The sequence below is a fragment of the Bubalus bubalis genome, chromosome 2 (genome assembly GCF_019923935.1).
Source record: "Bubalus bubalis isolate 160015118507 breed Murrah chromosome 2, NDDB_SH_1, whole genome shotgun sequence".
In the NCBI taxonomy this organism is placed as follows: domain Eukaryota; kingdom Metazoa; phylum Chordata; class Mammalia; order Artiodactyla; family Bovidae; genus Bubalus; species Bubalus bubalis.
In genome coordinates, this window is record NC_059158.1 from 116,461,877 (window position 1) to 116,475,396 (window position 13,520).

At 37.9% G+C, this 13,520-nt stretch overlaps 1 protein-coding gene across 7 annotated transcripts in view; it reads left to right on the forward strand.

Moving 5' to 3' along the window:
* The window catches only part of NCKAP5 (NCK associated protein 5), a 1,209,945-nt gene that overhangs the window by 569,123 nt on the left and 627,302 nt on the right, over window positions 1-13,520 (forward strand). For all 7 annotated transcript variants that reach the window (XM_044936196.2, XM_025261907.3, XM_044936194.2 and 4 more), the window contains exon 4: window positions 2,877-2,940. In XM_044936196.2, the coding sequence (XP_044792131.2) occupies window positions 2,877-2,940 (64 nt within the window). The remainder of the gene's footprint in view (window positions 1-2,876; window positions 2,941-13,520) is intronic.

Sequence of the window (13,520 nt, forward strand, 5' to 3'; positions counted from 1 at the left end):
TTTATTGTTTTGTAAATTCCTTGGGATTTTCTGTTTGGGACATTATATTGTCTGTGAATACTGACAATTTTTACCTCTTCCTATTTGATAAAAGTGGAAAAGCAATGGAAGCAGTGACAGCTTTTATTTTCTTGGACTCTGAAATCACTGAGGATGGTACCGCAACCATGAAATTAAAAGATGCTTGCTCCTTAGAAAGAAAACTGTGATGAACCTAGACAACGTATTATAAAGCAGAGAGATCACTTCCCAACAAACGTCCATACAGTCAAAGCTATGTTTTTTCCAGTCTTCATGTATGGATGTGAGAGTTGGACCATAAAGAAGGCTGAGTGCTAAAGAATTGATGCTTTCTAATTGTGGTGCTGGAGACGACTCTTGAGAGTCTCTCGGACAACAATGAGATCAAACCAGTCAATCCTAAAGGAAATCAATGCTAAATATTCATTGGAAGGACTGAAAGCTCCTTGGAAGGAAGGAAAGCTGAAGCTCCAGTACTTTGGCCACCTGATGCAAAGAGCCTGACTCATTGGAAAGGACCCTGATGCTGGGAAAGAACTAAAGCGAAAAGAGAAGGGGGCAACAAAGCATGAGATGGTTAAATAGTATCACCAAATCAAAGGATAGGAATTTGAGCAAACTCCAGCAGATAATGGAGGGCAGAGGAGCCTCCATTAGTCCATGGTTTGCAAAGAGTGAGACACTACTTAGCGACTAAACAGCAAAATCAAATTTGATAATTGTATCTTTAATTTCTTTTTCTTACTTTATCAAACAGGTAGAGTTATGCCATCTTTGAACTTCAATAAATGAAATAAATTAGCTGTATATTCATCTACATTTTATTCTTTTACCCATTACTGTTGTGTTGAAGTCTTGATTGTTCCTTCTTAGTACTTTATGATATTTTAATGTGTAACTATGTTCAGGTTTATCCATTCTACTGTTAATGGGTGTGTGCATTTTCAGTTTAATGGTGTTATGAGTAGTCCTTCTATGAACAATATAGTACAATGTCTTTTAGTGAATATATATATATATACACACACACACACACACACACACATTTCTGTTGAGTTTATACCTCAGAGTGGACTTACTGAGTCATAGACTACTAATGTAATCTTCTCCATTCTTTTGGGCTCATGAATACTTACCAAGTGTTTAATTTTCTTATTAAACCAGAAATCTGTCATAGTCTTCTCTTTCAATTCTCTGCTCCTGCTCATCTGGACTTGGATCAGAAAACACATGTGGGCTCTTTGCCTGGCTAACCCCAAAAAGGGACACATGACCCCGTCTCTTTCTGGCTTCTTTCCACCTACTTTGTTCCCATCTCATAGATTATAAGCACAGGTCCTGCCCTTGGCTCCCAAAACTTTATCCCTCAAAAGTCTCCTGATTCTACTTTTCCTCCTTCTAGGTTGTGTCTTTAGGTGTTTATTCAGAGAGAGAAATATTCCTACTACAAAGTCAGTCTACTTTGTGTGAAAGTGGAAATGTCACTTGCTCAGCTGTGTCCGATTCTTTTGTGATCCCATGGACTCTATCCTGCCAGGCTCCTCTGTCTATGGAATTCTACAGGCAAGAAAACTGGAGTGGGTAGCCATTCATTTCTGCAGGGGATCTTCCAACCCAGATATTGAGCCTGGGTCTCCCATACTGTAGGCAGATTCTTTACCATATGAGCCACCAGGGAAGCCCATAACCAAACTAAAATGCATGCCTTCTTGACAGTCTTGAGCATTTCAAATACATAAATGGTTAGAGAGGGAGAAATCCTCACCCTAATCTTGGATTCAGGTTGCTTCCTTGCTGTTTGCATGTAGCTGATCCTGTGTAGAGGGAAAGCAGAGGGCTGAAATAGCTTTCAAATTGAAAGCAGTAGAGGATTTCAGGGAAGATCCTTGCTAGAACTAAGACTTGAGAATTACTGGAAGAATTCATTACCCCTACTTCATCTATCAACTTTTTAAGAATAATTGAAAAGTTGGCCAAAATGAAGATATCTGTCACCTTACAAAAGTGTTTTTAAAATTTTGGTGACTATTAGGTTTTTTTATAAGTGAAATCAGAATTCCAATTATAAAGGATACAAAGCTCTTAGAAACAGTTCCCTGTTGTGAATTAAAAAATACTTAAATAATCTGATTTTCAATTTCACATTTTCATATATCCTAGATCCTGAAAAATAATATGCAGAATTTTTAAGTAGGTTTTGAACTAAGGAAAACCTAAAATTGGGTTGTGATATTACTATTTACCAGCTGGGGGCTTCATATATTATTTAGCCTCTTAGCCTCATTTCTATATGTATGAAATGGAGATAATAAAGCCTATTAATATTATAGAGTTGTTGTCAGTCTCATATGAAATCAGGTAAAATGGCCAGCACTGTTCCTGTTATGTATCAAGCCTGCCAAGGATTTTCTGTTTTTATTTCAAGAATGGTACCAGGTTACATTTTGTTTGCTTTTCAAATTCAATTATCTACTTAGGGCAACAAAAGAAATAAAAATAATTAAAACTATTTATGAGCAAAGTTGATAACAGAAAGGAAAACTGAAATATTTTAACCATGGAACATTTATAAGTGATACATGTTCATGAACTTAAAGGGAAGCTTTGAGTTGGGATATAGCATTTATTTGGCTATTACAAAAATCCAAGGCAAAATATCTCTTTCATGACACGCAATGAAAACAATGCACTCGTGACCAATCACTTTAAATATTTATAGAAAGTTTAGTGGAGGAAGTGAGCTAAACCAAGGAGGGGGTTTTCCTGGAGACGGCAAAAGGATGTTTCGAAGCCATGCCAGTGTCCCTCTGCCCTGAGAAGGATGGTCAGCTAATCATGTACTTTTGCTTCTCCAGGGAGAAGTTGGCTGTGGCCCGACTGCAGAGAGAAGTTGCCCAGAGAAGAAGTGAGGGGGCCATGGTAAGTCCTGGCTGGTCTGTTCCAATTCCCAACCTCCCTTCCAGAGGTCTCTGGCGTGAAAGGCATTTTGTCTTATTAAGGATGTCAAAGGAAAATATTTGCTTGCAGCAAACTGAATGCTACATTGGTAAATAATATGTTTATAATGCAGTTTAAACAGATCTGCCATTTGCTGAGAGAGCAGGAAAGATTAATTGGGAAAAATAACTCTTTGAGGGCTTTAAGGAGGATGTTAAAATGTTCAAAAGGTCGTCAGCTTTATTTCCTGAGGTCTATTAGATGCCTAGGCTTCCAGCTGGGAGCACAGTGCCCCTAAAGGAGCAATCTCAGATTCCCAGATAAGGAGAGAGCAGTTTAATTCAAGCCTCTCAGTTCTACAAACCTGGGGAAAAAACAACAACAAACAACCTCAGAAACAAAACAAAAGAACAGATGTTTGCTAATGTAATTGTCTTTTACCCTCTTTTTTCTCTGAACTCTTTGCGGTGTATTTCTCCCTGTCCATTTCAGTATGTGCTACTTAGGAAACTGATGTTTCCTTGTGTTTTGAATTGTACTAAAAATCAATATAGGTGTTTTGGTCCAGGCAACTTCATTTTATAGACTTTCTTTGCCAAAGTATCTGCCTGTGTGTCCTTCTAAAATCAGAGACAACTGTCGGGGGACCTGGAAAATGGACTTGTGTGGATTAACTGCTGCTGTTACCTCTGAGAAGAGAAATCTGACACCAGATTCCCCCCCCCCCCCACTGATAACAAAACAGTGGCATGTGTTCAATTTCTCAGCCAATGGTTTTTTTAAAAAAAGAGAAGCCACACATTTTTAAACCCTGAAAGCTGCTTCCATTTGATTTCATGAGAGTTAATTGGCAATTCATTTGCTGAAAAGAGTAAGAAACTTGTAAAATAAGCTGGCCTTGAACTTCTCTCCAGAGGGCAGGCAAAGGTCTGGAACAAGAGGCTGAACATTCAGTGGGTTCTGGAAGTTTTGGTGGCCCTTGAACATGCTAAAATACTCAGGGAGGTGATCACATTGCTTGCTCTGGTAGTGATCTCAAGGCAAAGAGAATCTTGACTGTTTAAACAATATGATCTCTGAACAATGTTACAGGAATGAGTTGGAGAAAATGAAAATTTAGTTACCTGGTGAATTGAAAATGTTCAATCTGGACTTAGGCCGCATTGCACAATGTTTCTCAGCCAGGTCATTCTGCAATAGTTCCATCTTTGTTCAGGCTGGCTCCTGTTCAGCACTTCTTCAGCTATGTTCAAAGTGAAGGTAAAGCAGTGACAGCTTTTCTAGGCCTGTTTCTTCATCTTTAAAATGAGGCTGGGATTGTACGATTCCATTAGCTTAGTGAATCATGTGAATGAGCATTTGCTCATGTGAAGTTTTTATAATGAGAAGGTTTTTCTGGTATATTATTTAAGCTCATAAGATCAGACGCCTAAAGAATTTATCTTTCTGAATCTGACAGTGAATGTACCTGGGTTGAAATTGTCTCAGATAACTGTCTAGTTTTTTTTGTAAAATGAAGACCCCTTTTAAACCATTATAGAGGTTATTCTTCAGTGTAGGAAATACCCAGAGAATCAGTTCAGTTCAATCACTCAGTCGTGTCCGACTCTTTGTGACCCCATGGATTGTAGCACGCCACGCTTCCCTGTCCATCACCAACTCCCAGAGCTTACTCAGACTCATGTCTATCGAGTCGGTGATGCCATCCAACCATCTCATCTTCTGTCATCCCCTTCTCCTCCTGCCTTCAATCTATCGCAGTATCAGGGTTTTTTTCCAGTTCTTCGCATCAGGTGGCCAAAGTATTGGAGCTTCAGCTTCAGCATCAGTCCATCCAATGAATATTCAGGATTGATTTCCTTTAGGATTGACTGGTTTGATCTCCCTGCAGTCTGAGGGACTCTCAAGAGTCTTCTCCAACACCACAGTTGAAAAGCATCAATTCTTCAGTGCTCAACTTTCTTTATAGTCCATCTCTCACATCCATACATAACTACTGGAAAAATCATAGCTTTGACTAGATGAGCCTTTGTTGCCAAAGTAATGTCTCTGCTTTTTAATATGCTGTCTAGATAGGTCATAGCTTTTCTTCCAAGGAGCAAGCGTCTTTTAATTTTAAGGCTTCAGTCACCATCTGCAGTGGTTTTGGAGCCCAACAAATAAAAGATTACTCTGGTTGCTCAAAAGGCAACTTTAAAGAAGTTACCTGTGATTAATTACTCTTATTTAAATAATATTATTGAAAAATCACATTTATGTATTGATTGATGTAGCCAATAAGTTATGGAGCACCTAACCCTTATCCTACCCAGCTCTATTATAGGCCCTGGGGAAGTATTGGTGGGAAGACAAGCAAATAGGTACATATCTGAGAGCATACATTCTAGTGGTTGGAGAACAACAGTTTGATGGAATTACTGATAGATGGTGGAAGCAGCTATGAAAAAACAAGATCAGGGTAGAGGAAAGTAGCATGCCAGAGGATCAGTATGAGTGTTCTTAGTAGTGTATCACTGAAAAGTTAGCATGTGAGCAACATTTGAGGAGGAAAAAGAGTGAACCATGATGGTATCTGCTGGGGGAGAATGTTCCTAGTGGGGAGGTGAGTGAGTACAAAGGCATGGATTGCTTGAGGAACAGCATGGAGGAGCAGGGTGGCTAGAGGGCAGTGAGGGAGAGGCTGATGGTAGAACAGGAATCAGAAAAGTGATGGAGGCAGAGGGGTACATCCTGAGCATTCCCAGAGATCTCCAGCTCATGCCCTGAGTGATGGGACCCATTGGCAGGCTTTGAATGAGTGCCCTTATCCAATCTGATTTACTACTATTCATGTGATATTCCCCCTGTTCCATAGTTTATCACATCTCAATGCTTTAGAGACACCTAAACCCTGATTTTTATTAATGTTCTTTATTTCGCTTTTTCTCAGTATTTCCCCCCCCCCTCCTTACCTAGTCAACCCCCTCTGAGTTTTCTACTTAATTATATGCTTCAGCTTTTTTGCTCCTAGGATTCGTTTATTTCTGAAGTCCTGATTCTCTCAGTATCTGACAGCTCCTAAAACCAGGCAGTTCTATTAATCTTCTAAATTTAATTCTTGCTGTTAAAGTCCAGAACTTTTGTCACTTCTGTAGCAGAAATGAAGACAGTTCATTACAGCCAGATCACCTTATGTTTTTAAAGAATAATACTTATAGTATTCTGTGTTTTATCACATGAAAGGAAAAATGTTATGAAAAAAGTTACATAAGTTGTATTTTCAAAAAATAGTATAATCAAGGCTGATAATTATTTTTAAAATCATCGGTGAACCTCTAATAATCAAAGCAAACCTGTGAACTAGTTATAATGCAAAACATGCCCTTTTAAAAATTTGACTATGCAATAAATCTTTTTCCTTATGAGTTTTAAGGTAGTAACAAAGGCATCATTTTTGAGAGTTTGCTTTTATTTTTTAACACACTATTTATTTTGGCATAATTTTAGACTTCCAAGATGTTGCACACCTACAGACCCTTCAACCAGCTTTCTAGTGTTAATACTTACAAGACTATAGGATAATGATCAAAACTGAGACATTAACACTGACGTGTTACTACTAAGTTCCAGATTCTATTGGAATTTTACCAGTTTTTCCAATAATGTCCCCTTTCTGATTTAGGATTCATTTCAAGGTATTACATTGTATGTAGAAAGATTTATTTCTGATGGCTGATTGACACATATGCGGAAATCAGAGGAATATAAACATGGGAATAAGGCAGGTCTGGATTCAAAGTACAGTTCCACCAGTAGTTAGCTATGTAACTTGGACACATTTCTTTATGGGTTTTTAACAATGCTGTCTGTGCTTTTGTTCTGTTAACTCAGGTCTTTATTTGGCAAAGCTGTCTTTCAGCATATTAGATACTTCCTGTTTCTTTGTTCTTTATTCATTCTTCCATAAAATAACTATTGCCATTGTTTTCATACCTAGCTTTCATCATTTTTTCACAAACTGCTATAAGGCCATGTTCCTCTTTATTCTGAGAAGTTGTGTTTCAGCCTGTGTTCCCTATCTCTGACTCAATTTACTGCCGGATTGATTCTGTCTGTAAGACTTTGATGTCATCTTAAATGTTTTTATATGTAAGAAAGCTCTTTCCATTCCAAGAATTTAAAAATATTCATCCCATCTCTTCTTGAATGTACATAGTTTTTATTTTTCTGTATGTAAATCTTTGCATATGCTAGGTGGAATTACATTGTTGTGAGGTAGGGATCAAAATGAGTATTTTTCCAAATTAATTGTTCAGTAAATGATGTTGGGAAATTAAGCAGTATCGAAACTCCAGTACTTTGGCCACCTCATGCGAAGAGTTGACTCATTGGAAAAGACTTTGATGCTGGGAGGGATTGGAGGCAGGAGGAGAAGGGGACGACAGAGGGTGAGATGGCTGGATGGCATCACTGACTTGATGGACGTGAGTCTGAGTGAACTCTGGGAGTTGGTGATGGACAGGGAGGCCTGGCGTGCTGCGATTCATGTGGTCGCAAAGAGTCGGACACGACTGAGCAACTGAACTGAACTGAACTGAACTTTTGCTGTCATATTTATTATTTTCCGAATCCAGTCTCAATCTATCTGCATCAATTACTGTACCGCTTATTTTTTCTATTAACCTTAGTCTAGTCTTCAGTTCAGTTGCTTAGTCCTGTCCGACTCTTTGTGAACCCATCAACGGCAGCACGCCAGGCCTCCCTGTCCATCACCAGCTGTCAGAGTTTACTCAAACTTATGTCCATTCAGTTGGTGATACCATCCAACCATCTAATCCTCTGTCATCCCCTTCTTCTCCCACCTTCAGTCTTTCCCAGCATCAGGGTCTTTTCCAATGAGTCAGTTCTTTGCATCAGGTGGCCAAAGTATTGGAGTTTCAGCTTCAATATCAGTCCTTCCAGTGAATATTCAGGACTGATTTCCTTTAGGATGGACTGGTTGGTTCTTCTTGCAGTCCACGGACTCTCAAGAATCTTCTCCAACACTACAGTTCAAAAGCATCGATTCTTCGGCACTCAGCTTTCTTTATAGTCCAACTCTCACATCCATACATGACTTCTGGAAAAACCATAGCCTTTACTAGATGGACCTTACACTAGCCTAAATTTTTTTTTCTAAATTGTTTTAATTACTAGAAATTTGTAGTATAATATTTTATAGGCTGAGTTGTTTCTGATTAATTTTTTTCTCCAAGTTTATAAAAGATAACTTTATTTATTGAATAACAATTCGGGTTCGTGAGTTAAAAATAAGTGTTTGGATTTTTTAAAAATAGCAAAATTGTATACATGCTTATGACAGAACAGTATTGTAAAGACTTTTTCAAAATGACATGAAAAAAGCTTGATATGTTCATTTTCTACATTTATGTTAAAAAGTTTTAAAAGAATATCTCTTCTATCAATGAATTTGTTTTTTATTAATATCTGTAGAACACTAATATTCTACCAAATATAATTTTAAAAATGCTTGGGGTAGTTATGCAAAGTTATCAACACTGTATGGCTCCTTTTCATCCCATTGAGTAATTTCTAATTTGAGAAAAAGAAAAATACCAGTGTTTGATTACTCATCTCAAGACACTAAGGAAACATTGTATCCCCATTTACCCTGTTGCTCATTGCTCTTTTTCTTTCATCTAGATGGATATTCAAACACCGACTGGGTGTCCGTTGTGTACCATCAGCTGAATTTGTATAATTAACATCTAAGGAATAACTATCAGTGATTAGGATATTTTCAGTCATCTCAGGAATTTAAGAAAAAAGAAAGTTGGGGGAGATAGGGAGGTCAGAATCCTTGGCCTCTCTGTGACGTCCTTGCTGGAGGATGAGGCCCATGTAAATCAGCAGAAACCCTCACCAGATCTTATTCATTCAGTGCCACAGTATGAGGCACTAGCTGTGCTGCTGATTCTGGAGCTGGCTGAATTCACTGATACAAACACACCTAAAAGAAACTTCATGCCCGTGGATCCACGGTTCCTAGGGGGTCTTTGTTTATAGATAAATAAAAGGATCTGCAGGGATCTCTTTTTCAAATATGTACACGGTTTTTGGGAGAAGGCAATGGCACCCCACTCCAGTACTCTTGCCTGGAAAATCCCATGGATGGAGGAGCCTGGTAGGCTGCAGTCCATGGGGTCGCTAGGAGTCGGACACGACTGAGTGACTTCACTTTCACTTTTCACTTTCATGCATTGGAGAAGGAAATGGCAACCCACTCCAGTGTTCTTGCCTGGAGAATCCCAGGGACGGGGTAGCCTGGTGGGCTGCCATCTATGGGGCTGCACAGAGTCGGACACGACTGAAGCAACTTAGCAGCAGCAGCAGCAGCACACGGTTTTTGAGAGCTTTGCTGCTAAGTTGCTTCAGTTATGTCCGACTCTGTGTGACCCCAAAGACGGCAGCCCACCAGGCTACCCCGTCCCTGGGATTCTCCAGGCTTTAGTCCTAGTCTTATTTTTAACAGGTCGATTCCCTGCCCTCTACAGTGCGTGCGTTTACTTTGCCTCTTAGTTATTCACAGAAAGCAAAAATCACAGTGTTAAATAACTGTCACTTAAAAAGAAGAGATCATTTCTTTAAAAAAAAAAACTTTAGTTTATATTGGAGTATAGCTGATTAACAATGTTGTGATAGTTACAGGTGGATAGCAAGGGGCTCAGATGTGCATATACATGTATCCATTCTCCCCCCAAATCTCTTCCCATCCAGGCTGCCACATAACATTGAGCAGGGAAGAGATAATTTCTTTTAATCTAAGAGTCATATGTAAAAATAGGAACATTGCACACAACCCAGGTGAACAGTGCGTTGGTGAATGGCCAGGACTGCAACCAGTGTGTCTTTCATCTTTTCCTGCCTGCCCAGCTGTATGGTCTGGCTTCTGATAGACAAGAGGGCAGCCAAGAGTTTGGAAACCCAGAAGGAAGAGGACCTGGAGCTGTAGTACTAAAATGTCAATTCCTGCTGCTAGACTTCTTGGGGTCAGGTGTTTGGTTTTGATGTTTGTGTTGCTGTTCACAACACAGTGGATAATATAACTGATTTTCTAACTGCTAGTAGTCAAATAGCAGTGGGCTTCCTTGATAACTCAGTTGGTAAAGAATCTGCCTACAAAGCAGGAGACCCTGGTTTGATTCCTGGGTCAGGACAATCTGCTGGAGAAGGGATTGGCTACCCACTCCAGTATTCTTGGGCTTCCCTGGTGGCTCAGCTGGTAAAGAATCTGCCCGCTATGCGGAAGACCTGGGTTTGATCCCTGGGTTGAGAAGATCCCCTGGAGAAGGGAAAGACTACCCACTCCAGTATTCTGGCCTGGGAATTCCACGGACTGTACAGTCCATGGGTTGCAAAGAGTCAGAAACAACTGAGCAGCTTTCACTTTCACTTCAGTAGTCAAACAAGAGGGGTTAAGATTATAGGGTGAATTAACTTTCTTGTGTTTCTTTTTTTTTTCAGACAAAACTTACATACATCATTGTATTAGTTTGAAATATCTACCATAATGGTTCAATATATGAATTTACCAGTTTCCCCTGCTGTCTGAAAGTAGATAATTCCTATGAAATCCTTGGTAAGCTGAATGGTGTAAAACTAGAAGCAATTACCTTTTTTGTAATAGTAAAAGTCCTCTATGAATTTCTTTTGGTTGGCAAAAATGGTATAAATATAGGTCTTTCAGAAAAGTGAAGTCATGCAAAGTAAACTTTCAAAAAGTGGTTTCTACCTATATATTGCAGTATGATCACCTCAATAAGTCTAGTTAATATTCATCATTACACAGTTACAAATTGTTTTTCTTGTGATTAAAACTTTTAAGGCATACTCTCATAGTAAGTATAAAATACAGTATTATTAACTATAGTTGGCATGCAGTCTGTTACATCCTCAGGACTCATTCTAGAACTGGAGGTTTGTACCTTTTGGCCTCCTTTACCCATTTGCCTACCCCTTCCCATCTCCCTGCCTCTATTTTTGTATCTATGAGTTTTGCTTATTTGTTTTTTAGGATTCCACACTTGTGTGGTATGTGTCTTTCTCTCTTATTTCATTTAGTATAATGCCCTCAGAGTCCATCCACATTGTTATAAATGGCAACATTTCCTTCTTTTTATGACCAAATAGTATTCCATTATTATTATATACTACATTCTCTTTACCCATTCATCCATCAAAGGACACTTAGGTTGTTTATATGTCTTCAGTTCAGTTCAGTTCAGTCGCTTAGTCGTGTCCGACTCTTCGCGACCCCATGAATTGCAGCACGCCAGGCCTCCCTGTCCATCAGCAACTCCCAGAGTTCACTCAGACTCACGTCCATCGAGTCAGTGATGCCATCCAGCCATCTCTATGTCTTAGTTATTGTAAAAAATGTGTAAATGAGCATGGTGGTACACTTGTCCTTTAAAGATAGGGATTTTATTTCCTTTGGATAAATACCCAGAAATGGAATTCCTGGTTCATATGGTAGTTCTATTTTTAATTTTTTAAGTAACCTCCATATTATTTTTCATAGAAGCTTTACCAGTTTACTCCCATCAACGGTACACAAGCTTTCCCTTTTCTCTACATCCTAGCCAAAACTTTTGTTTCTTATCTTTTCATTAATAGTCATTCTGACAGGTGTGAGATGATATCTTATTGTGATTTTGATTTGCATCTGCCTGGTTATTAGTTATGTTGATTACCTTTTCATGTACCCATTTTCCATCTGTTTGTCCTCTTTGGAAAAATGTCTATAGGCATACCTTGGAGATATTGCTGGTTTGGTTCCGGACCATTGCAATAAAGCAAATATCACAATAAAGTGAATCCCATGAATTTTTTGGTTTCCCAGGGCATCTAAAAGTTATGTTTACACTGCACTGTAGTCTGTTAAGTGTGCAATAGCATTATGTATAAAAAAAAGTACATGCCTTAATTAAAAATACATTATTACTAAAAATGTTTACCATAATTTGATAACACAGAATTTCCACAGACCTTCTGTTTGTAAAAAATCACAAGCATGAAGCCCTATAAAGTAAACACATAAAACAAGATGTGACTGTATTCAGATCCTCTGCCTGTTTCTGAATTGGATTGTTTGTTTTGCTACTGATACATATGACTTCTTTATGTATTTTGGATAGTAACCCCTTAACATATATGACTGCAAATGTTTTCTTCCATTTAGTAGGTTGCCTTTTAATTCTGTTGACAGTTTCCTTTGCTGGACAGAAGCTGTTTAGTTTGATATAGTCCCCTTTGTTTATTTTTGGCTTTGTTGTCTTTGCTTTCAGTGTCAAATCCAAAAAAATCATTGCCAAGATTGATCTCAAGACACTCCCTATGTTTTCTTCTAAGAGTTTTCTGGTTTCGGGTCTGTGTTCAAGTCTTTAATCCATTTTTGAGTTAATTTTTGTGGATAGAGTAAGATAGTGGTCCAGTTTCATCTTTTTGCATATTGCTGGTCCAGTTTCCCCAACACCATTTATCGAAGAAACTGTTTTTTCCTCGTTGTATATTCTTGACTCCTTCATCATAAATTAGGTGACCATACATGTGGGGCTATATTTCTATGCTCTCTATTCTGTTCCACTGAACTATGTATCTGTTTTTATGGCAGTACCATACTTTTTTTTTTTTTATTACTGTAGCTTTGTAATATAGTTTGAAATCAGGGAACATGATGTATCCAGTTTTGTTCTTCTTTCTCAAGATTCCTTTGGCTATTCAGTTTAGTATGTGTGTGGTGTTTCATATGTGTTTTAGGATTGTTTGTTCTATTTCTGTGAAAAATGCCATTGGAATTTTAATGGAAATTGCATTGAATGTGTAGATTGCTTTAGGTAGTATGTACATTTTAACACTATCAACTCTTTCAAGCCATGAGCACAGAATATATTTCCATTTATTTGTGTCTTCAATTTCTTTCATCAGTGTCTTAGAGTTAATTTGGTTAAATATGTTCCTAGCTATATTATTGGGTAAATTTGTTCCTAGGTATTTTACTCTTTTTGATGAAATTATAAATTAGATTATTTTCTTAATTTATCTTTCTTATAGTTTATTATTAATATATAGAAATTAACTGATTTTGGAAAAACTTAGTTATAGTCTCATGGGAAGTTTTGACTTGTCTGTTTGTGTTAATATATTGATGTTAGCAGCGGTCATGGCAGTTGAATTTAAAGTGTCATCCAAGAAAAGTGTCTTGGGCAATACATCATTCACAGTGTTTATCACTGGCTAAAATATATCCATAATATATCTCTGGAAAAAGAACCAGGTTTTTTTGTTTTCTTTTTCACAGCAGAAATTTAATAAGTTGAAAAATCAAGTAGACGTGTCTTTCTAAAAGTATAGAATGGTAGGTGGCAAACTTCAGGACGTGTTTCTGTATATGTGCTAAATTTTGGAAATAGGCCCTGCATATTATTGTGTTCATTTATCTATTCAACTTATTCAGCAGAGAATAAAATGAAGTACTTGATTTCATAAAATTTATAATATAAAATACTTATTGTACAAATACA